The sequence below is a fragment of the Phymastichus coffea genome, unplaced genomic scaffold (genome assembly GCF_024137745.1).
Source record: "Phymastichus coffea isolate CEN01 unplaced genomic scaffold, Cenicafe_Pcof_1.1 PCOF00068, whole genome shotgun sequence".
In the NCBI taxonomy this organism is placed as follows: Eukaryota; Metazoa; Arthropoda; class Insecta; order Hymenoptera; family Eulophidae; genus Phymastichus; species Phymastichus coffea.
The window spans coordinates 196,187-218,629 of NW_026706879.1; the positions used below are offsets into that span (position 1 = coordinate 196,187).

Consider the following 22,443-nt stretch of genomic DNA (forward strand, 5'->3'; position numbering starts at 1 on the left):
CTGCCGTCTTTGGTGCGTAGTCGCGGCCGAACACTTTCAAGCTTATTTTCTTGCTGAACATTCGTGAGAAAGTCAAACAAACAATTGAATGATGCGTGACAAACGATTTAGCATGCGAAATGATCGAGTGACGATCGTGATATGCAAGTTTGATGTGGAGGAAGTGGAAATTTGTAGTTGGCGGGGCGCCGGCAGCGCCGGAAATCATCTGGCTCGGTGGCATTAGTTGCTTGGGAGTCCGTGGACGTGAACCTTTGTTTTGTCAAGAAGTATGGCTGCCATCTTAACTGTCCGATGGATGTTTTCCAAAAAGTTCGCGGATTCTCGTGCTTATTACACTATTTAATAACGTAAATAAAAGTGAGAGCTCGGGGCAGTATCCAGCGCGATGTGACGCATCTTTCTGTCTAGACAAACCAAGCTGCCCTGCTGCCAGATCAACCCGAACATGTTTGTGTTTACATCCGACCTCTCAGCGAGTCTCTCTGTTCCTGTCATTATCAGGTAAGCAAACCCTCATAGACCATAATTCGTCGATAGATCAAGTGCGCGATTAAAAAGTGTCGTCAAACAGTAGTGCGCGATTTTCGAGAGCTCGAACTTATTCCTTGCGCCAGCCGCTTCCTCAGCCCTGGATCGTCGTCTGTCCGACTTAATTTTAATTTCCCCAAATAGCTTTCGCTGTTATCTATTTTAATTTGTATCGTTCTACGATGTTTTCTCTTTTGTTTTCCCGGTAATGCGGTCATTATAGAGAATGAACGCTCGCGACATAACCAAGCTGGTTGTCCGCTACATTTTGGTGCTCTCCTTTACTATAGGCAAGCAAACGCCTACCCATATCAAGCTTTTCAACTTTTTCAGTCTACATTTCTCTCTACCTCCTGATGGACGATTTTCTTAATATTCACATATGCTTTTCGTCAGTCTCTCTATCTCTTTCTCTCTCTTACTGATTCTGGCGATTTGTGTATCGCGCTGATTTTTCGTACTTGCAAACTTTGTACGCGAGCGGCGGTAGTAGCGAGTGTTAAATTAAAAGATTCGAGAAACAGTCGGGTCATTTGCTTATTATACAGACTCTAGATTCTCCTCTCATTGAATTTGCGCTATTTTCACGTCGCATTAGACGACATTTAACATGACTAGCTGCCTTTTCTTGTGTTTCCTCATGAAATTTTTATATTTTTCATTAGCAACTGGGTCAGACTATAGTGTTGAGTAGTAGTCCAACTTGAATTTTCAAATCCACTTGGCACTTTGTTTATTAATAAACATCTTAGAGGGTTTCTGAAGACTTGTTTTCGTCAAACCATTTGATGACCTACAGACTTGTATTTCTAACTTGATTAATGTATGCATACGTATTGTTTCTTTTACACAGTGAGGTTCATTTTTTCAGACTAATCATTAATTAATCATTAATGTTATATACTGTTAGATACTATTATTATCCATTGGTGACTTTCAAATATGTCTAGCTGTATAGAATGGTGTAAATGCTGTTCTTGTATTGAAAATATGTGTGGTAATTAACGTTGCATCATATATTTAACTATGCTTATCTTGTGAATGAGATAAATTTAATGCTACAGAAGTGAATTTAATCAACAGCATATATACCCTTGTTGATTATACAACAGGTCTATAGTTATGCTTTGAAATCAAACTAGTTATTAGTGCTATTGATATTAGTAAATATCTCAGTGAGGTAGAAATTAAAAGGATTATATGGATGCTTGGAAAAAAAGTAGATGCAACAGTTGAGTCTTATAGAATACATCATTTTCTCGCTATCCAAGTCTGGAACTTGTGTTATTGATGAAAATTAGGATGGCTAAAATTGATCATCCAAGAAGCATAAAAGAAAATAGAATATGGAAAAAGTTAGTTTGCAGATGGGTGTTATGATATAGATCTAACCAGGGTATCTTTCACTGTTAGGTGTAGGTTATTTGGACTAATGGTATCCTAAAATATCAAGATCATGTAGCACTACGGATATAACCTCTGAGCCGTTATATCGTTCAAAAAAGGCATCATCTAACATCATATATATATATACATAATACGTGCATGTATATGTAACGACACGTACATGTGTAAGCGAAGATTGGTATATTACGTAGTTAGCAATGGTTAGCTATATATATACATATACATAATATACATCTGATGATGGCTATGGCGTTGCGTTAGAGTGCGAAAGAGTGAAAAATGCGTTGGCGGCCTACAGACGGCGCTGTTGTCAGGCGCGAGCTAGCTGATGTCGGCCATCTTGCTGGATGTCAGTGCCCCTCCTTTCCTGCCATAATCTCACCCTCCGCCCCCGGCTCCTCCCTAAACACGTTCTCTCTCTCGCTCTCCTCGCTGAACAGTTCTTTTCCGTCTATTATTCCTCACTCCTTCCCTCTTTCTGTCCGCTTGCTCACGCAACACAGACACGCGCGTGCATGATTCGCAATACACACAGCTGATGCTTTGACTTGGCGCAGGCGCGCAGTGGCGGCGAGACCCACACACAGCACGAGCATTGTATACTCAGCTTCGAAAACATCGATTTTTTTTTCCTCTTTTCTTCGCTCGCTCACTCACTATGGCGACGATTTTTTTTCCTTCTTTCCCGTCGACATTGCACGTATGCAAATTCGACGCCGCGCAAAGTCTTATCTGTTCGGTCTTTTTCGTTTTTTTTTTTTTTTTTTTTTTTTGTACCGCTGGCTGGTTTAGAAAAGAACGGATTCGAGGAAAAAAGTGCACAGCATGCGACGAGCGAGCTCGAGCGCCGGAAGCCGGGAATGCCTTTGAATCGGCTAATTACCGCGCGGACCCTCGTGCGTTTTTATTCGATGTAATTGCCTAACCGAATCCCGTCATGTGTGCCTTTTTTTTTTCTTCTCTGTCTTTCCTGTCGCATCGCGCTAGCCGTGCGCGCCAGTCGTATACCTCGACAGACGCTCGTCGATCATCGTAATTTCTTTCAGGCCCGCTTGTTTTTTGCAGCTCGCCACGAACAAAGAGAAATCGAGCGAGGCTAGCCGTTTCCAAAGCGATGCCGTGTGCGCGCACCAAGCCGCAGATTGAATTCCAAAGCAGCCCCTTTGAGGACGCGCGGCACAGACAGCGCCGGGGTACGTCTTCCCGGCGCGCGGCCGTCGGTGTTTTTCGAGTTGCGGGGGAGCTTTCGCCATATTACCACCGTCTCAACCTACCTCAAGCTTTTTATCGACTCGCGGGGCGAGCATGCCACGCGGCACATGGCGTGCGTTACACGCGAGCGCGAAGCTTCGCTCGCGTCGCGTTCGCTTTGTCTTGGCAACAAGTGTCTTCTTTGCGAGAAACGACCGACCAGGCCTGCATTGATTCTCGAGCTCCGCGTTCCTTGCGAAATTTCGCGCGGCAAGACAAGAGAGATACAAAAGCCGCGTAGGCGGAGAGGAGTTGCGTGGCGAACGCGCGCATCGTGCCGCGCGCCAATTCGTATCGACCCCCTCCCCCTCCCTCGCTCTTGCTCCCTTGCCGAGAGAGCACCGGTTTGTTGTCAGCCACCGCTGGCTTACGCGCTCGCGGGCAAACTTATTACTCGTCGGCGAAATATATAAGTGAATCTCTTTACATGCTCAGAGTCAGTCGAGCTTTCTGCGTCGTGACATTTCAATTGCTACTAACTATTTTACGATCTTCGAACCAACGTCTCTTTTTTCCAGAAGCACCTCTATATACTTTTTAAAACTTAAGCAAGGGATGACAGAAAAAGCTCTCGCGGTAGCTTAAAAAAAAGAAAAAAAAGACGCGAGAGGGTAGAAAAAAAGTGAAAAAGAAGAAACAAGGATCGATAAGCCGACGTTGGCCGTAGTGGTGGGTGCGCGCTCAGCCCCCCGCGCGCTCGAAGGAAGCTGAGCCGCGCATTGGTCCGCGCGGGTCTTGACGTCAGAGAGAGAGAGAGAGAGAGAGGAGAGGAGAGAGAGAGAGAGAGAGAGAGAGAGAGAGGGAGAGAGAGGGAGAGAGGGAGAGAGGAGAGAGAGAGAGAGAGAGAGAGGAGAGAGAGGAGAGAGAGAGGAGAGAGAGAGAGAGAGAGAGAGAGAGAGAGAGAGAGAGAGAGAGAGAGAGAGAGAGAGAGAGAGAGAGGAGAGAGAGCGCCACATCACGCATACATACTCAGCCCGTCGCTCGCTGTGCAGGAGGGGATCCTTGCCTCCGATGATAACCTATTGTCCCTGCGCGTCCTTTGTTTTTACTTTCGAAACCGCGAGGACGACCGAACTGTCGGCCTTGCTTATCGGACAATTCTGTTTTTTTCCCCCATGTCACGCTGGGGTGTCCGGCCAAGTTGCTTACCCTGTAATCTAGCTACCCTCCGTCTGCCTATTCGCCGCATCGTGTAATAAGTAGCTGAGGGACAGGGACTCGCATGCGCTGCCACAATGAATAGGCGAACTGCGAGCGAAACTATCGATTCGCGCGATAGAGCCATTTCGGCCAACATTTCGCGACGGAACCGAGCGCCACTGGCGTGGCATGGAGCGCCACGGTCTTGGGAAATGCACACAATCTTGAGCGAGCGCTCGCCGCCAGTGGCAAGAAAAAGCGCGGAATCGCGCGTACATTGCATTATTCATAAATACAAGCCATTTCTCCCCTCCACCACGAGTGTGCGCATCGACTGTCCGTCCTAGAAAATGCAATGCCGACTCGGCGACGTGTCGCGCGGTATAGCATTTAAAATAACTATGATCTCAGCATAAGCGCGAGGCTGACGCGGATAATGATTCGTCGTGCTCGTGCAAACCAGTTATGCCTGAGTTTTGATACGGCGAATGAGCGAAAGAGAGATCTCTCTTTCTGGCAAGTGACGAGGGTGGAATTAATTGAAAGCAAGCGTCGAATCGACGGCGATGGAGAGGAGGGAGAAAGAGAGAGAGAGAGAAAAAAGGGATTCACGCGTATTATTTATAGCTCGAACTGCGACGCGACGACTGGGACGACGCCGATTAGACTTGTTAGCAAGGGGCAGAAAGACCGAATCGAGGCCCTTCTTTCTTCACCTCCAGTTTCAAATTTGACATTATAGAATTGCATCGTAACTCGAGCGCGACTATAGAAATTCTCCGAAGGCAAACCGTGCACATTCGTTTGCGAAACAAAAATATAAGGTAGAGCCCCGTGGAAGCTCGGGAAGGAGGAGGATATCGCCCGCTCGCTTGGTCTCGCGACGAAGAGGGGGAAGCGAAAGAAAAAAAAAAAATTCTATACGTCCGTACACATACACGCACATCGAATAATCTATGAGTCGTTAATATGAATTGTTCATCGGGTCGAAAGCGCGTCAGCGTTGCCTTCGAACGAGCAGCCACAAAAAAAAAAAATTGATTTACCATCGCAAAGATAACTGCGCGACGATGACGACGGCGACGACGACGACGACGACGACGACGACGAAAAAAAGAGCGCAACCTCGAACTGGCAATAAACTTTTTTTTTATCGTTTTCAAAGCAACTATTTCCAAACAGCTTTAACGAGCGTTGCGCAAAGAAAAAAGCGTTAATTGCTCGGTCTACACGAAAAAAAGCATCGGAACTTAGCACGCTCGACGCGCGTGAAATTCGGCTAAAAAAAAGCTCATCGCGTCGAATAATAGACAAGAGGCGACCGCAGAGAGAAGCAAGCATATGTGCGTGTGCAATAGGAGAAAGCAGCAAACGAGCGAGCAGCAGCAGCAGCAGCAGCAGCAGCAGCAGCAGCAGCAACAGCAGCGTAACCTTGGACTTAATGGCGCGCAGTCTAGTATGCGTCACTGACCTCTCGCTCTGTCCTTCTCTCACTCGCTTCGCTTCGCTTTACGAATACACACACATACACACACGCCCACACGCGCGCGCGCTCACATGCATACACACACAGCGCGCGCACACATACATACATACACAAAAGCTAAGAAGACGAGTCAATGCCCTCGGGTGCCCGATCTTACGCTCAGCTTTTGAATAATTTTCTCAAAATAACATCTTACTAAGTGTAGGTTTTGTATTAATTATAACGGTCTATGGAAAAGAAATTGGCCATAAATTTGAGAGACAACGGCACTAAAGTGCGGAGAGCAGCGACGGCTGGTGCTGCAGTTACCAAAGAATCAATGGCAAAGGGTCGAGGTACGGCAAGTAGGTCGCAAGCGGAACATACAGCACACGATTCGCATAGAGAAATGCATTGCTGCCAACAAACGCGTGGCGCTAGTTTACTGTGTGCTGGCGACGCAACACATAAACACACGCATACCAACGATCCTAATCGCGTTTCCTCTCTCCATTCTCTTACACGCGTATACTCGGCCAAATTTAAATAGTAAAGTCTCGAAACGCGAATGGGAGCTTTAGGAAAAACTTAATCATTTTTAGGACATCAAAGTATTTTAGGAAAAACTGAAAATCGATCAAGAATAATGTTTTTTACAGATGTACAGGTTAGGTAACCCTCCACCCCTTGCCTTCTATTGAGCCTTTACACGGCTGATTCGATGAAATACAGTGTTTGTTGTTGGCTTGTGTGACCCTATTTGTATGCACTTATCTATCTTGATAAACACCTGACGTCTCTTTTTCTCCTCTTGACGTTGACAAACTTTCTTATCTTAGCAGAGAGAACAGTCAACAATGAGGCTCTCGTTATCGACGAGATTTTACCTCGGAGATATTCCAAAGAAAATTCTAGGCCAATGCGTATGCGTCTCTCTCTCTCTCTCTCTCTCACTCACTCACTCTGAAATCGGCGGAGTTTTCAGCTCTATAATCGCTATATTTATCCTCCAAGGCCTGGGAGCGTCGGTGGCAGTGGCGAATTCCTGGCAGACGACAAGGAGGACAACGCGCGAGCACATACGCGACATGGAGAAAGAAGGAATCGCGAGCTGCATGCGACAAACTTTGCTTGCACTCGTGAAGAAATTTCCCGCTGCTCCTCTGTCTTTTTCTCTTGTTCTTTTGCTAAATAGACTCGCGACTCTCTCCATTCTACACCAATGGTATTGCGTTGTGAACAGCGATGACACAACGCGAGCAAACGTAAAAATCATTAGTAGATTTTTCTTTTTCGGGCACAGTTAGCAATGTAACGAGAGACAGAGAAGGTGGGGGGGGGGGGGCTTGACCCGTTTCTCTTTTGTATGTGACGTGAGCGCTGTGTTAGAAACGGAATAGAACTCTGCTTGTGCATTAGAAGTGCAAGAACCGCGTGAAAGCTGTTTCTCTTTCTCTCTGTCTCTCGTGAAAGTCCCTCTGCATAGTCCATTCTTTCCCTCTCGATTTCTCGATTGCCGAGAATGCAATTGGCGAGAGAGCGGGGTCCCTTTCGATCTCTCGACTATGCCATTGCTTTTTTTTTCCTTTGGATTTGTAAGCTTCAACGAGTTTTCTTGCTACGATTTTCCAACCTCATGATTATGCGCTTTTCAATAACTTCGATGGCTATCGATCTAATACCACTTTCTAATCGTTATGCACTTTTCATTACAAATCTTTTCCTGTTCTTTATGCTATTCTCATGCAATCGATAGAATTGAATGTTAACAGACTTCGCAATACCGATAATAATATTTCCGTAAACATCTTTTTTGTGCGCTGGGATCACTTAGCTTGTCAAAAAATATTCAGGATCTGTCTCCGGCATAGATTTAATAACTTGAAAAATTTCACTTTTCATTCGTAACATTTTTTCTGAGATTGTGGATCGACGAGAAAAACTACTTGGAACCCATTTTGTTTCAAATCCGAGAAGCTGAGGAATTTATTATTTTCACGGACACTTAATTTTACTAGTGATTATTGACAAATTGTTGATAATAGTTTAACCGACAGTCTAACCACAATATAGTAAAAATAAAGATTAGATTCGAAAAGTCAAAAAACACAAAAACAAACCTTTGTTAGTGCATCAAATTGTAAAGAAAAGCGGTTGGCACCTTCATAGTTGGGCTGCCCGATCATTATCTGTTTAGGGTACGAAATCATACCTCATTAAATTTTTTGACTAACTAAACCCTAAACCAAAGTACTTAGTGACACTTGTATTGGCTATTCGTGTCTCGAAGGCGCACCAGTCCCTCAACAGGTCAAAAATTTGAAGGTCTATTCATTGGGTGCAGGTACCGACAAGGAGAAAGGCCATTTAAGGGCGAAAGGTCATATTTGAAGGTACTGCGAGAATCCTCACGTTGATTTCTCGGTCGTTGAAGGTTCAGGGATGGTTCCTACTACAAACTGGTACTTATTGAGAATCAATTACCGTCAAATTCATCACCATAAATTGATTTAAAAACAAATAATAGCTATTCTTTTATTTATGTTTTAGCCTCCGACGATATAAAATCCTCAAATAATCGACAACGAGAACACAGGAAAAAGCAATTTGAAGCGCAACCGAACACGGAAAGGAAGACATCATCATTATCGACTACCAAGCAGAACCGTAACTTCTCGAGCAGAAAATATTTTTGAAAATCCAGTTTAAAAAAGAAGCGACCAGCAATAATCCGTAATCGCGTTGTTGATCGATCGAGCGATCGGTGGCGAGACCCACCACCAAAACTGCAGCCCCGCAAGGCCTCCAAAACGTCGACCCCTGGAATAATTAAGTTACCGGGGGCCGGAGCAGACGAGTCGTCGTCGGCTCAGCAGCAGTCGTCGTCGTCGTCGTCGTGCTCGTCGTCCCCCGGGCCAACCGCCGCCTGCGAGCGTATCAGCAGCAGCAACCCTAGGCATCGTCTGCAATGATGCCGCGACCGCGCGCCAGTCGTCATCATCCTCATCGGCGACGATGCCGCCGCCCCAAGAAGAACTGGCGACGCTTAGACCGCTCGGCCAACAGCAACCCGGTACACTCATGCCCAGCAGCCCTAAGCCCGTCAGTCAACAGAGCCTCGCCCACCTGTACGCAGCCCCACAGAAGATGGCCAGCCTCTACTCCATCCCCGCGCCCACGGCCAAAATGCAAGTGCTCGCCGAGGCTGCCAGCCGCGAAGCCGAACACCAGAAGCAGCAACAGCAACAACAACAGGGGCCTCAACTCATTCGCAGAATAGCGGTACCCGGCGCGGTAGCTAACAAGTCGACACGCGTACACTCGTTCGCCGTGCAGGTGAACCATAAGCAACAGCCTCCACAGCTGTCCTTCAAGCCGCTGGGTCCACAGGCGAGCAACGTAGTGAAGAGCAACAATGTATCCAGCATCTCTAAGTTGCATAACTCCAATATCGTGCTCAAACCTCAGCAGCAGCAGCAACTACAGCAACAACAACAGCAGCAGCAACAACCACAGGCAACTGCCGTACGTGGCCAGAGTGCAGCCACCGTGCGAGCACCCGGTCAGCCACAAACGCAGGTTCTCGTCAAAGTTGCTCCGCCTCTCAACGCAACTGGCAAGGTCGGCCAGACGAAGACCACCAAGCTGGTAAATGCTGTGAAGCAACAACAGCCGGTTATTCATCGTCAGGTGATCATTCCGCAGTCCAGTTGTATCAAGGCTGTGCCCCAGAAAAATAGTGGTTCGCAGCTGCAACCAAAGCCTAACATCGTCAAACTCAATGCTGCTGCTGCTGCTACGGCCGCGGCTAATCTCAATGCTATCAAGAATGTACCGACGACGGTCTCGGTGATACCGACCCTCAATGCTTTGCAACCGGTCAAAGCCAACATCAAGACTCTTCTGCCCCAACAGCCCACTAGCGCTATTGTCGGCAACGTGGGGGTACTCCACAAGGTATCTACCCCAGCGTCCAAAATTATCCAGCAACAACAGCAGCAGCAACCACAACAGCAGCAACAACCACAACCAGTAATATTACCACACAAGCAGGTAATCATGTCTACTACATCATCTGTGCAGTATGTCCCACCGGTCAGACCCTTGTCTGGACAGGTCAAGACCATTATTCCCGTTGGACTGGTAGAACCTAAGAAAGAAAATGACATCAAGTAAATTGTTTGATTTTTAGTCAATTATTTGAATTAATCGCAGATTACTTATCTTCATTTACCTATCTTATAGAGTCGAGGTAAAAACTGAAATAAAGCAAGAGGACGATATAGCATTGAGTCCTTATCAATTGCATGCCGTTCAAAAGAGAATGCCACTGCCCTACGAGGTAAGCAAAAGACTTTTTCGTCTTTTGTTTTCAGTTTCTTTTGCTCTGTGTGTTATTTGATAGCATTTTGTGTAATCAGTGTCTCCAGTTTGTTCTCCAAGATCACAATTACGGAGCTCCACCGCCGAGAACACCGCCACCGCCATCGCCACCCCCGCATCCTGTTATCGTGAAACCGACGGCGGCGCCGCCCGTCAATGGGACACCCAACACATGCATACCCGTTCAGCATCCGTTTGTATTTAATCAAGGTAATTAGAGTTTCGCTAGAAATAAATTTGACGAATATATTGTAAGTGCTTTTGAAAAAGCAGTTGAAATCGCAGCAGTACCGACTGTACCCCCTGCACCAGTGGAAGATGACGCAGCAAGTGCCATAAGCAGTGACAATGGCCGGGAAGTCGAACCCGAGGGCGAAGAAACCGAAACTGCGCCCGAAGGTGAAGGAGACGAAGAAGACAGTGTTACTCGTTGCGTTTGGTAAGTCGGTGATACCAGTATTTATAATATTATCTTGTGGTTAATTGAACTTGTATGTTTACATTTTCTTGTTCTATTAATAGCGATTTCGAGCACGACGATGGTTATATGATTTGCTGTGATCGATGCCTGTAAGTATTAAAGTTATACATAAATGGAAGAAGTACAAACGTTATCAAACGTACATTATCTTGGAAATATTTATCTCTTTTCAGTGTTTGGCAGCATGTCGACTGCATGGGTATTGATCGTGCCAATATTCCGGACGAGTACCTGTGCGAGGTTTGTCGGCCACGACGAGTCGATCGTTCACGCGCACGTGCTTTGCAAATGCGTAAACGCGAAGAACTTCGTAATTTGGACTCTGCTTCGGATTCTTCGTCTTCGAGTTCTGGCGATTCCGACGCCGGTCACAATGTACCAGTAAAAACTCGCAAAATTGCTCAACACTCGGGTGCAAGAAGAAAAAACGATTCAGCTCCAGTGCGCAGGCTAAACAATAATAACAACAATGTGGCGAAACGGCAAAGAAGGGAAACTCAGCGACAATCCAGCACGATAAGAAATAAACAAAAAGAGACGCCAATACAACCTGCTAAACAACGACAGACCGGAAAGAGAAAAACTAAAAGACGAACAAGCATAGAAGACAAAGATGAAGATGTACAAGATGCTTGGGGCTCGAACATGGCACCGCTGAGACAGTGGATCGAAAGGTATGAGGAAGCTGTTACGAATCACTACAGCCCCGAGCTTAGAGCTAGGATATCTAGTATCAAGGTCAACGGTACACATAATGATCTCAAACAAAGTAACATCGGCACAGCGGCTACTGGCAAGTGCCGTTTGAACATCCAGAGTAATAGTGTTAGAGTAAGTAATTTTGTATTTTCTATCAGTCGTAAGTCACGCGTTTTCTTTTGTTTTTTCTTTTATTTTAACAAACAGTTAGAACTTTTAGTCAACATTAAATTCGATGGCAACTGTTAGCTCTTGTTATATCTTCGTATTATTAATATAATTTTATGAAAAAATGAAATATCAAATTTTCGATATTAAAAATTGACATTCCTAAATAAGTTTAAAGACTCATTTTATATTAATTAGTATACTAAGAAACATTTCGTTCAAGTAGTTTAACGTACAGTTGACTATTGTTAATATCTTTTGATTGACATAAAGTATACTATTACTAATGAATAGCCGTGAAATCAGGGATACTACATGAAAAATATATTTACAGTATCTGGTAGCGACGACATATTTGCCAGCGAACACGCCAGTTGTGGAACTACGTGGCAAATACATGCTCAGTACGCAGCACAGGCCGTCACATCCGCAGGGTCGTCAGCATGCGCAACGTCCAGGGCCATTTGTGTTTTTTTATCGGTTGCCGCGGGACGGCACCGAGGTTTGTGTGGATACCCGGACTTACGGAAACGACGCTCGTTTCGTCCGACGAAGCTGTCGTCCGAACGCTGAAGTGAAACACTGCATTGAAAAGGGAATTTTACATTTATACATTGTGACTACAACAGCCATTGAGAAGAATGCTGAGATAACGATACGTCATGACCAACACGACCTCGTACTCTCACCCAACTCTAACTCGTCCGCTATGCCAATCATGTGCGCATGTAATAATCCTAAAGAGTGTCAGATAACTACTCTTAATTCCCCACCTACCACCAGGAGAGGGAACAACGGTCCTCTAGCTGAAAATACCGAGTACGATTTCTCGTTCATTATTTTAATAATTACTTTTAACAACATTGTGTATAATATATTATACAAATGTATTATAGTAAACATTATCTATTGATAGAATTTTTATCGTTTATCTAAAACAAATTAATTTACATGCGCATCCCTACTTAATAACTACAACAAACTCGAGTAAAACATTTGTTTTTACAAAAAATATACGTTTTTTACATAAAAATAATTTTTCACTAGTTTTTATAATTTTGACATTTTTTACAGTGGCAGAGAACGAAGGCGACGAGGTAGACGAAACACTGCAAGTGAAGATACTGTTAATGAAACCGTGTCGTCACCAAACACAACGCCGACGGCATCATGCAGTACTACGACAACGGTATCACAAACAACCTCAACGCCACCAACTCCAACCCAACCGAATCCAAAGAAAACTGTCACTATCAATCCGAATGTAATTATCAGAGAAAGTCCGAGTGCAAGTACAGTGAGCAACGTTAGCAGTGTTGCTAGTAGCAGCAGTAGCACTAGTAATAGCGCTGCTGTAACTCCCGCGGTTACTCGTCAAGCAGCGAAAGAAGAACAGCAACAATTGCAGCAGCAACAACAACAACAACAGCAGCAGCAACAGCAGCAGCAACAACAGCAGCAACAACAAGCACAGCAACAACAAGCACAGCAGCAGCAACAACGACAACAATCACCACCACAGCAGCAACCGGCGGTAAACGTTCAGACAACGCCAAGTACAAGTCATCAAACGTCTACGAAAGCAACAACGATACCAGTAACGCCTGTAACTTCGGAGACCAAAAAAGAAAAAAAAAAGATGACGCGCGAAGAAAGGAAGATGGAAGCTATCATGAAGGCATTCGAGAGATTAGAAAAAGCTGAACAAAGAAAACAAGAGGTGCAAGCTCGAAACGCTCAACGTAAGGATGGACACAGCGACAACGATGAAAGTGGTGGTCATGCGTCCATAAAGTCGAAGCAAAGCAACGTTGACAAGGGACATTCAAAGCGTAAGCGGCGGAAAGGCAGAACAAGGTCTACCAGCACCTCGCAGCCTCAAGGCGTCACTCGCAGAACCCGATTGAACTCCGCCGAGTCTGACTTGACTTCGGGCGACGAATGCAACTCCATACAGTCTCCACCACTGCCCAACCAAAACTGCTCGTATTCACTGCGTATGCAAACCGCTAAAGAGTCGGGTAGGCCCGGTAATAGTAGCGGGAGCAACGCGCAGCAAATACCGGCAGCAGCCGATCTGTTGCTGGCGCTCGCGAATTCCAACGTGCCGGGCTCAACCTCACCCCAGCAGCGTCCTACACCCGCCAAAAGTCCAACCTGTGACAGCGGAGCAAGCAGCAGCTCGCAGAGCTCAACTCCGTCAACCCCCTTGTCCTCGGCATGTCTACTGGTGGCCGCGGCCGTTGGTCCCCTTGCCCCAGGCTTCAAGTTCCCCAAAACTAAAAAGGTATTAATGAACGAATGGCTGAAGGAATCTCCTGAGCCTCAGTGTCAGCCAACCGAGGCTCGAGGCTCCGAGTTTCCATCCGAGCCGACCTCGGACTTCCTCTCGCAAAACTACGCAGCCAAAAGTCTCGCTACCCTCGTACAGGCAGCACACAGCGTCTCCAACATCTGCGACTCGCCACCCCAGCGTGGCAAGCAGCAGTCAGCCTCGCAGTCGACCTCGAGCGGCGGCTCTGCCAAGAAGCGCTGGCTCAGGCAAGCCATCTCCGAGGAGTGCGACTCGCCGAACAGCAGCAGCCGGCCCGAGAGTCCACCCAGCGAGATGGTCGCTCCTCCCAAGAAGCGACGCATCGCTCGGGAAAGCCTCTCATCCGACAACTACACGCCACCAACGACTCCGACCATGATGCAACAGGACAGCGGTAGTGCATCCCAGCATCGGCCATCCGTCCACGAGGTATCCAGTCCTTTTTACGGCAGCGATCAGTTTTTCTCTAACTTGATCGTTCGATTGCGCCGTTTTCACTGCGCAATTGACGATTCGGTTTGTGCAAGCACATTCACAACATGTTCGCTGCGTAAATCCATCATATCTCCATTTTTCAGTTCAATGTAATTGTCACTTTACTTTTATTATAAGCTTTGTCGACTGTAAGTCACTACTTTAAGAGTCCACGCACAACTCGTAAGATTAAGATTTTCACAATCTTTTACAAAATATTCTGACTATTTCGTCTGTTACAGCTATTTTAGACGACAATCCAAGGTCATTTAATTTTTACTTTAACTCTTCTCTAATTTACCAACGAAGATCTGCTCATTCTAAAAAACGTAATTGATATTTGATTCTCATAATTTGTTGTAAATAGTCGATCGTATTTATTAAGCACTCGAATCGTGCACCTTTTAGAACAATCAGATCAAAAAAGCAAGGTCCAAATATGAAATGTAAATTTTTATGATTTATACTTTAAGTTTCCAGTGAAAACATTCATGGCCATATTTTTATCGCAGCGAACGTGTTGAAAAAAATTTTCAAAAATAAATTTCATGTTCACTTGTATGTGGTACATTTTTAAATTACTGTGAAATCACGCTTAAAAATTTATGCATGAAAGTTGGTTTTGTTTGAAAATGTTTTAATATTCTCAATAACCCATTGAAATTCATTATAAAAAATTTTAATCAACATGATAATCGTGTTTGCATGAATTTCGGAAAAATAAGTATATATCGCTATCATTTTTGATAGATATGTATGAGAATACTTTCATTTACATTTACTTAGCTTTCTTTATAAAACATAAATGTCATGTAAGTAATGTATATTACAGGATGATTATATGGAACAGTTGCCATCGCCAAGTACCGAAGATATGGGATCACAAAATGAGTATGATTCAGACCAAATTAAAGATGAAATAAAAGCAAAATCTACGGAAGAAGTAGACACCAAAAATGTCATTAACAATTCGGCTGCTTATGATTCTACTGTCAGGAAGATTGAAACTAAATATCATTTTAATTTGAAATCGACAAAGGAAATAACATCAGAGGAAGATAAAGTTAGAAGTAAATGTAAAATGGAAACTAAATTTTCATCGCACAGAAAAGCTGAAACTTATTCGTCTACACCGAAACTTGAAAGAAAACCTGTAAAAGTGGAAGAAATTATAGAGCAAGGTACCGTAGAAATAATCGATCAGAATGAACAAGATTTGGAAGCCGATGACTTGAGTTCACCAATAGCTGCTATGGAGTCGGATTCCGAATTGAAGAAACGGGTAGCAGAATTAAGATTGGAGTTCGGTGGAGGTATGGCGGACTTTGCAAATAGCAGTGCTGAAACTGAAAAATCTTTTGAAGATTTGAATGATTCTACCAAGCCAGAAGAAGATAGGTATGCTGATCAATCGTCTGTTGATGAATTTGATGTTGAGGCTCAGATGAAAAAGATCACTGGTGACGATGGGGACGATTATAAAGAAAGATGCGATACCAGCTCGGAAAAAGATAAAAGTGTTGACGGGATTGAAGGACTAATGGAAAGTTCGAAAGAGGATTCAGAGTCAGATATAGATGATCGGGATGCAGGTGACTCGAAAGACTGTAGTAACGCTGATGAAAAAGGCAGTGAACAAGAAAAAACTGTAGTAGAAACTGAAGAAAGAATTTTTAAAGAGTTTGAATGTAAAAAGAGGCCCATGTCACTGGAGGAGGAGTTCGAAGAGATAAAAAGATCAGCGAAATCAGCTGTAGAAGAGGTGAAAATTCTGCCTCATTTAGTTGATAAAGAATCACTAGACTCGATAGAAAAGGAAATAGAAGAACAATCGGGTTTAAAAAAAATCGTTTTGCGTTTGGATAATGAATTACTGAAGCCAGATTTAAAAATGACACTTACACCTGAAGAGTCCATGATGGAATTAGATTCTATGGAACTACCTTCTGAAGAAACCTCTGAAGAACAACCAAAAGTTTTTCCATCTATTCCACCGTTGAGTGAAAGAATTCGTAAAAAAGCAGATCCTAACCCAACTGCAAAGTCAAAACTAGATGAAGCGTCGATTATTGAATCTTCACTAGATTTGGAACTTGTAGAGGATGGTCAGACCTGCGAAGAGAAAAAAATTATGTCTACAGCCTTACGAGAACTGTTAGAGGCTAAGATTGAAACCGAAAAAGAGCCTGCGCCTCCTGTTGTAAATAAAATTATATTAGAGAATAAGGTTAGTCCTCAACCCGAAATAAACCCAATGAAAGCTTTAATTGAGAAACCTGTAGTAGAGCCATGTACAGTACCACCAGCATCACCGTCACCGTCACCATCACCGACACCATCACCGTCATCACCACCACCACCACCACCACCACCACCACCACTACCACCACCTACTGTCGATGAAATTAAAAAAGATGTAGTTATTCCTGTAGCGAAAAAAGAAGAACCTGTACCCCCAGAACCCAAAAGGCTAAAAGATCCTAGAACGGTTGTGCCAAATAAATTATCGGCGCCGTCGCCATTAAAAAATGAGGGCCCACCGCCGATAAAACGGAAGGTAAATTTTGCAATACAAAAATAAACAAATAAAATCATTAAAACCAGCAATTCATATTTATAAATTAAGAGTAATTCTTTATTTTTCTTTGTTTCAGCTTTCTATTTCCGAATACCGAAAACGTAAACAACAGTCGTCAGAGACACCACTGGAGCCCGAAAATTCTGAAACCTCGACAGATGGTAAAAATACAAGTAGGGGTCGATCTGATAGTGCTAGTAGTGGCACATCCTCATTGAGCTCCGACGATGAAAGTGCGCCTAAACCATCTCTTGAACTACCTAGTCTTAACACCTTGCCTCTTTTTACTAATACTGAAGGAGAAGAGAAAAGGGGTAAGTTTAAAACAATGAATTATCATTAAAAGTTTGAAAAGTTTGTCAAATAAATAGAATTTTTTCTCAAAGCAGGTGGCGAGGATGGAAAGATCGGTTGGTCCGCTGCACCTACATTAGTTGAACGACAGCGCGAAAACCTTACAGAGCGATTAAAACGGGAATTTGGACTTTTCTTGAATGACGATGAAGAAGAAAGAGTTAGGAAACAGGGTAAATAGTAAAAAATTAACTAAAACATTTGATTTATGTATCGCTCAAAATACTAAAATTTGATATAAACTTGAAGGTTTAAATAACGAAGGTACCCTGAAAACAGTAGCAGCGGTACCACCTAGTAACACGACAGCTGTTGGCTTTCCTGTCGCGCAATTACCACCTCAGCCATATATTCCACCTCCAGGATCGACGTCAGTTCATTATACACAATACCCACCTAAAGCAGCGGGAACAAACGTAGTTCAATATCCAAATTATTCCGTACCGCCACCTCCGATCGGTGCAGCAAGTTACCCTCCACCGCCTATCACTCAACCAGGTCCAACTGGAGTCCAACCAACTGCAACGGGAAGTCAACCATCGTTTCCACTACCCCAAGCACCACCGGGTTCGAATCCATATCCACCAACGCAACCACAGTTTTCCGCAACCATAGCGACGACAACGGCAACGCAACCTGTAGTTGTTCCATCAGTTCCGCCGCCTGTACCGGTTCCACCACCTAGTACTACAATATCACGTTTCTCGTCAGCGACAGCCCAGGCTACCGTTCAGCCCGTGCTTACTTATTCAATGCCACCGCCACCACCGCCTCAAACGCAAAAGACCTTCTACAATCATCCCACGCCAAGGTCTTAATTTTTAAACACAAAAGCAACGGACGAACAATTTTATCTCAACTTTCTATTTTGCAATTCCAGTTAGGTGATTTTAGTTATATCTATATGCAATTCATGCGTATTCACATGCAATCAGCCATTGGTTAGGCTACGTAAAATGAAAGTTATTAGTAGGGCAGTATTGAAACGTTGACAGAGAAACGTCAAGGCATTTTCTCATTCCACTGGATTTTTTGTTTAGCTAAAGACGAAGCACGATCAGCGCAAGCTTGAACGGCTCATCGATAATTACGCACTTTTCTTTTTTAATGATCATTGAAGATCAGAATTTTCTTTGACAGATTATAAAAAAGTAAATTTATAGTCGTTTCATATACGTGTAAATATATAATTTTACGTTTTTGCATAATGTAGAATATATTCACAGTAAGGTATCTGTTTTTAACTAAACAAACACTATAAAGACGTCACTTAACAGTTAATATTCTAGATTACGTAAGAGACCGTCTTATACAGTCTTGTTCCTTTTTGGTTTTCGTTTTTCCATTTTTTTTATTATTGAATTCTTTGTTTTTATACTTTGTCTTCGAGTGTCAGCAATAAAAGCAATTAGCAAATTAACTTACGCTGAATACTGGAGTTCCAACTAACTTATATTAGTGGTTAAACATTTTGCAAGGTAACATACCGATAAATATGTTCAACTACAATCGATTATTTATACGTGAGAACATTGGTGCTTTCAGAACATGGTTAAACATTAATTTTTCTACGTGTTAATATTAGTTCTTTTACGGTTATCGGTCTCTACGTTACGGATGCAATTACCCCGGTTGATTTATCGGGTAAAGATTGTTCTTTTTTTACTTTTTATAAATAGAAATCATAGTAAATTACAGTAGTTAGTTTCACTACCGGGTGCGTGAAAATAATTTTTTTTAATATAAGACGAGCTTACTTGTAGCTCGAAAATTGTAAGTACAAATCCAAGTACTCGGTAAATTATATTATAGAATTAAATTATTGAAGCATCGTTATTGCGTGATTTGTTTTCCAAAAAATTTTGTTAAATAACCGACAAAAATCAGACAAAAAAAGCTCGATTAATGTACAAATGTTTGCAATAATTTATAAAATGAATTGCATTTTCATCCTATTTTTTACTTTTGCACACAAAAAATTGTTATAATTGCTTGACGAACGATTTGATCTGACAAATACGAGTAACAAATGTGCACAGCGCATAATGATGATATTAGGTTAATTATAATTGACGTAGTTAGTAAGTTGAAAGCAGTAATGAAATATCTGTAAATTTGTAAATAAATTATAATTGATCGTTTTCATAAAATAAAGGTTAAAGGTAGTCGGTAAAATTGTTGCGATGCAGCAGTTGGAAAAATGGCCTCTTCTATGATGGACAGAAAGCGCTCGAAAAAGCTTTAAACATGCGATCACATGAGATCTTTCTATTGCGATAATTCTAGTGAAATAACAATAACATTCATAGATTAGTATAGTTGAATAAGTAGACTGTCGAGGCTTATCTGAATTCGGCAAAGGCAGTATTTCCGCGACAGTATTTCTCTCGGCTAGAAAAGAGGATCAGGATATTTTTATACGTCGTACGCGTATGACTTATTTTTTCGTAAAATATTTCCGGAAACTGAGAATAAGACCATAATTTTTAAGTAGCCTCCTGAACTTTCATCTCTGACCGTCGTCGGCAAAACAAAAACACATGTAAATAAATAATGTATTTAAGATAGTGCTGACGAGTTATAGAACAATTTCATTATCGGGACAAGCCAAAGTTAAACAGTAAATAGCGAAAGTTTCCTTCGAATTTCGTTGTATTTTATGTTTAGGATCGCGCATAGAGTTAAATTTTTCAATAAATGTTGTGTTATATTGACATTTACTTTCAGAGACGATTACTTGAAATTTTTGAATTTGTGACGAAGCTTATTCTAATTACTTTTATATGCAAAAGTTTTACGACGATTTTTTCAATCGAATCATTTTCACAAGACAACAAAGAAAAATTTCACTGTTTAACATTGGTTAGTCTCTTTAATTCAGACACTCTTCTAATTGTAATCACAAATTTCTCTCACACATTGTACAATTTTTCGTCTACCCAGTGAACGAATTTGCCGTGACATCTTGTGAATATTAACGCGCTGTAAATGTTATATATATAAGTAAATAATTTCTTAGCGCGGATAAAAAAGGAACATAAGAATGAACACGAGAGAGAAATATAGGACTAGAAGACAAACGTCCTTGTGAACTTAATATGAAAACAAATTTTCTCTTTTCTTACTGTAAATATAGATTTAAGCAGATCCGTTTGTCAGCTCTATAAATACATCTCATAGTAATATAAATATATAAATAAACATATAAATATATAAATAAATAAATATATATATATGTATACTTGCGTATATAGTTAGAAGGTAACTCCAGATAACATAATTTTTTATTTGTATTTTGCTGTTATATGTATGTGCCTAGATATAGCAATGTTACATCACTTATACGCATTGTATCATAATTTAATCCGTACTATATTATATTATAAATGCTATAGATAAATATTAATTAATATGGATTGTATGTATCGGGCTCTCAACCATCAAACATTGATATATACATATAATTATAGCAACACTTTATGTAAAGAGCTAAATATTTAGGCGTAAATGAAATTTAATAAATCGAATACAATTTTACGAATTAAATCAGATTATTCATTGCTCACTTCCCAAAATTATATTTCAAAATACCTGCTAATCCATTCAGCCTGGGATTTCGTCCCGATGGTATCACACCAAAGAGTCAATAGCTCAATGTTAAACGTGAAATAATCCTATTTGTTTTCACTGTACTTGCTCATTTTCATTTTCACCGCGTTCTGTCATAGGAATGTGCGTTTAGACTTTCCACATTTCAAAACTTAAAATATCCATTCTATATTTATATTATTGATCCAATTACTTTTTCCTGACTGGAAATATATATTTAGCAATGATATTATTGGTACATTTTTCAAAAATGTGAGTGTTGTGCATTCGATTTGTTTAAAACTGACGTAAATACATGTTTTTACAGATATTGGCATAATTATCGATTTTTGAATAAGGAATCGCCATTCACAATTTCACGATATGCACTTACAAATAAATAATAAGTTTTAGAGTAGCAATGAATATTAACGAAGTCTAAAGTACAGTCCAATGAAGTGCACTTATTAATGTTTTCGTTGACACCAATAGTAATGAATAAATTGCTTTATTATTGAAGCAATTTTATTCGATTGTCAATTTCGTATCAGGTACGCAAAAATCTGTTTTACAAAATGAGCAGTGACTCCAGAAATGCAAATAAAATTCTCGCCTGCTAGCATTTCGTAAAATTAATTAAAGATGTTTTGGAAATAAGTTCACATATTCATTAGATGGAATCAAATTAAAAACAGTTTGTACGTGCATGCATACATGTAGCTATACATATAAGTTATTAATCATTCAAAAAACAATTTTTTTAACTTCAATTAGTTAAGATTTATAATCGTTGATGCTCTACATTCATTAAAAAACTCGCAAAAAAATTACGTTACGAGGAAAACTTTTTGTTTTATCAATGATAAAACTGGCAACGAAGTGACAAATCATTTGCGATATTCTTCGGAGATACTTTATCAAAAGTAATGTGACGAGTGTCAACAGCAATGATGCTTTAATTTAACAAAAAACGATTATTTATTTGAAGAATGTATTGCAAAAAGTTATTTTAGTTTGATCAGTAGTTAAGGTATTAGTAGGATACCTGTTTATCATGTTGTCAAGGTATCATCAAAATTAAAGTTAAGTTGATTGAAAATTGCTATTGAATTCACCGAAAAGAATAATATAAAAACTAATGGCGCAGTGTAATAAAAGTCATAATTACGGTGTTATTCGTCAAAAATGTAATGAAGGCCATAACCGAGTCCAAAATAGATACATTTTCCACAACCTTCCGTTCAATTAATTCGTACATCCCACAAGGTTTAGGTATGTATCAAACAGTCGTTTGGACAATCGCAACTGCAGTTTGAACTGAGTGAACGTAAGTGGATATGACGTGGACGGAGGTGATTTCGATCATTGCTACTTCCGCTCTTTGCCCGCTGCATTCAGTAGACTAAAAGCATTTACAATTCACTTCATACCTCTTGTTCCTGCTCTTTATCATAATTGCATCAATTTCAAAAGAATCAATTTAAGAAAAAAACCTCGCACAATATTATATGAATGAAAACGACAACGAGTCGAAAAACAAAGCGAGCGCATTGCAACAGGAGCGTTGGATGAACGTATAGGGGCAGATTTAACGGCACGCGAGAAAACAG

The 22,443-nt window shown here is 41.7% G+C and overlaps 1 protein-coding gene across 11 annotated transcripts; it reads left to right on the plus strand.

Moving 5' to 3' along the window:
* The first annotated feature begins 246 nt into the window (after positions 1-246).
* On the plus strand, positions 247-20,777 carry LOC131667605 (protein piccolo). 11 transcript variants are annotated; one of them, XM_058941121.1, is made up of 15 exons: positions 247-504; positions 8,139-8,256; positions 8,345-9,966; positions 10,040-10,136; positions 10,216-10,387; positions 10,448-10,616; positions 10,700-10,747; positions 10,832-11,489; positions 11,860-12,344; positions 12,600-13,812; positions 13,957-14,268; positions 15,146-16,870; positions 16,968-17,205; positions 17,278-17,418; positions 17,495-20,777. In XM_058941121.1, exons 3-15 carry the CDS (start codon positions 8,810-8,812, stop codon positions 18,061-18,063), a joined length of 6,984 nt encoding a protein of 2,327 aa, XP_058797104.1. In that variant the 5' UTR covers positions 247-504; positions 8,139-8,256; positions 8,345-8,809; the 3' UTR covers positions 18,064-20,777. The 11 variants fall into 11 exon arrangements, with proteins under 11 accessions (XP_058797104.1, XP_058797097.1, XP_058797096.1 ...); XM_058941114.1 differs by having other exon boundaries at positions 8,085-8,256; positions 12,600-14,268; XM_058941113.1 differs by having other exon boundaries at positions 12,600-14,268.
* Positions 20,778-22,443: the final 1,666 nt, after the last annotated feature.

Bases quoted from the DNA above. Each gene is read 5' to 3' on its own strand.
- LOC131667605 (XM_058941114.1), top strand. From the start codon at position 8,810: ATGCCGCCGCCCCAAGAAGAACTGGCGACGCTTAGACCGCTCGGCCAA. The intron at 9,967-10,039 runs GTAAATTGTTTG...CCTATCTTATAG, and splicing joins AAGAAAGAAAATGACATCAA to AGTCGAGGTAAAAACTGAAA. The intron at 17,419-17,494 runs GTAAATAGTAAA...ATAAACTTGAAG, and splicing joins AGAAAGAGTTAGGAAACAGG to GTTTAAATAACGAAGGTACC.